This window comes from Coenobita brevimanus, chromosome 79, assembly GCF_032717465.1.
Source record: "Coenobita brevimanus isolate Jiangsu-jjx chromosome 79, ASM3271746v2, whole genome shotgun sequence".
Classification (NCBI taxonomy): domain Eukaryota; kingdom Metazoa; phylum Arthropoda; class Malacostraca; order Decapoda; family Coenobitidae; genus Coenobita; species Coenobita brevimanus.
The window spans coordinates 7046610-7049333 of record NC_137032.1 but is presented as its reverse complement, the minus strand read 5'-3'; the positions used below and the strand labels follow the sequence as shown (position 1 = coordinate 7049333).

Sequence of the window (2724 nt, the reverse complement as noted above, 5' to 3'; positions counted from 1 at the left end):
ATGGCGTCCTTACACTCACTACCTCCTCCAGCCAGTTTTGATGTCCATGATCGTAATGCAGCCGAATTGTGGAAGGAGTGGAGAAATCGCTGGGATTGCTATGCAGTGGCTACGGAGTCGAACGAGAAGGCAGCAGAGGTACAAGTTTCTGATTTACTCACCGTAATTGGTGCTGAGGCGCATAATGTGTTCAATACATTCCAGCTGAGTGATGGAGAGAAGAAGGATATTAAAGCTGTGCTCGATGCCTTTGAGAAGTACTATCAACCTTACAGGAATACTGCTTTTGAAAGATACCGGTTCAATCTACGGGGACAGAAGCCGGGAGAGTCTTTTGAACAGTATGTGACTGTGCTTCGTCAATTGGCTCTCAGGTGTGATCATGACAATATAAAGCCAGATCAGATTCTCCGTGATCGGATTATGTTTGGTATAACTGATAACAAAGTGCGTGATCGTCTCTTAAGAGAGAAGAATTTGACACTGGAGCGAACACTAGAGATCTGTCGAGCAACTGAAGTGTCCAACGTCCAGCAGGAGGAGGTGATCAAAATCAATGACGGCAGTGTACATGCATTGGGTCGAGGGAAAGTACAGTCAACTAGCAGAGTTCACTCTCACGATACAAAGGTTCATCCTACAACAAAAGGCACGAAGAAGGAAGTTGGCTGGATAAAGGATTGTAATTTCTGTGGAAAAGAACACAAGAAGAAGAGGGAATCTTGTCCAGCATGGGGTAAAACTTGTTTAAACTGCAAGGGATTGAATCACTTCAAGATAAAGTGTAGAAGACAAGCAAAGAAAAAAACTCGTGGTGTGAACAACGTGACAGAGATTTACCCGGAGGAGGATCCAGAGCTTCGGATCTATACAGTGAGGACAGTCTCCAGTATTAAGCTACAAGACGAACAGACTGTAACCTTGAAAGTAAAACCAAAGTGTTATATAAGGTTTCAAATTGACAGCAGAGCGGACTGTATTGTGTTACCAGTGCATGTATATAAGTCGGCGACAGGGGATCATGAAATTAAAATGGTACAGCCTTCAGAAACTACTTTATTTAGCTATGGCAAAGTCAGCAGTCATTCAGTTGGGAAAGTGAAAATTAAAGTATATCGAGGTGAAAAAACAGATTATTTGGACTGTGAACTTGTTGAAGGAGAACATTATCACTCAATATTAGGATATAAAGCTAGCATTTCTCTGGGAGTTTTAGAAATCAAAGGTAATGATAAAACAAATCCACTGAAGGAAACAAGGGGACTGAGTGTAAATGTAACCCAAAAGGACTGTAAAGTAATTACTAGGGAAAATTTAGTGAAACAGTACCCCAAAGTATTCAGAGATAGTGCAGGAAAGCTGGATGAGCCATACCAAATAAAAGTGGACAAGACTATTCCTCCAGTGCAACATGCACCACGACGTGTGCCAGCAGCAATGCGAGGACGACTACTAGAGGAGTTAACACGTCTGGAAAATTTGGAAATAATTAAAAAGGTATCTGAGCCTACTGACTGGATTTCATCATTGGTGATGGCGCCCAAGAAGGACGGAAAGCTCAGGATATGCCTGGATCCCCGGGACCTCAACAAGGCAATGAAGAGAGACAACTATCCAATGCCAACCATTGAAGACGTCTCAACAAGACTATCCGGAGCCCGAGTGTTCACTATATTAGATGTGAAACAAGGGTCCTGGCATGTGCAACTCGAGGAACAAAGTTCATATCTAACCACCTTTAATACACCATTTGGCAGATACAGGTGGTTGAGGATGCCATTTGGGATTAGTTCAGCCCCAGGAGTATTTCAACGAAGAATGCACCTACTTATAGAAGGTCTACAGGGAACTGAGGCGGTTGCATATGACTTCATTGTGTATGGCATTGGTGACTCGTATGATGAGGCAGTGACTGATCATGACCAAAAACTTCATAAATTTCTCTAAAGGTGTGAAGAACGTAATGTTGTTCTAGGTAAAGATAAACTTCAGCTCAGGTTGTCAGAGGTGCCTTTCCTGGGATATGTAGTGACTTCAGAAGGGATCAAACCTTCAAAACAGAAAATAAGAGCTATAGTGGAGATGTCAGCATCTACAGATGTACCTGGAGTTAGGCGATTCCCGGGGATGGTTCAATATTTGGCAAAATTTCTACCAAAACTTACTGAAATCACTGAACCTTTGAGGGAACTGACAAGAAAGGATACTCATTTTGTATGACAAAAATCTCAACAACAAGCATTCCAGGCTGTGAAGGAGGCAGTGGTATCTGCTCCAGTTCTGCGTTATTATAAGGTGGATGAAGAAGTGACTGTACAGTGTGACTCCTCTCAGTCTGGCCTTGGGGCTGTGCTAATGCAGGAAGGACAACCTGTAGCATTTGCTTCAGGGGCACCTACGCCTGCCGAGCAGCGTTATGCCCAAATAGAGAAGGAGTGCCTTTCAGTTGTGTTTGCCTGTGAGCGTTTCCAATATCTCTATGGAAGGAAATCTATAACTGGACAAAATGATCATCAACCCTTAGAGTCTATTTTTAAGAAGCCTCTCGAAGCAGCACCAGCACGACTACAGAGAATGTTACTACGGCTTCAGAACTATAGTATCATTTTAAAATATATGCGGGGCAAGCATATGTATCTAGCAGACACACTGAGCCGAGCATATTTAAGTGATACGTCTGATAATTCTGTGAACTTTTTGGAGGCTGTAAAGTGGAAGGACACT

At 42.8% G+C, this 2724-nt stretch overlaps 1 protein-coding gene across 1 annotated transcript; it reads left to right on the top strand.

The window, feature by feature from the left end:
* LOC145408993 (uncharacterized) lies at positions 1–1947 on the top strand. Its single transcript, XM_080279563.1, has one exon. It carries the CDS (start codon positions 1–3, stop codon positions 1945–1947), a length of 1947 nt encoding a protein of 648 aa, XP_080135689.1.
* Positions 1948–2724: the final 777 nt, after the last annotated feature.

What these genes read in the sequence shown, in the direction of transcription:
- LOC145408993 (XM_080279563.1), top strand. Translation starts at nt 1, where the DNA reads ATGGCGTCCTTACACTCACTACCTCCTCCAGCCAGTTTTGATGTCCAT.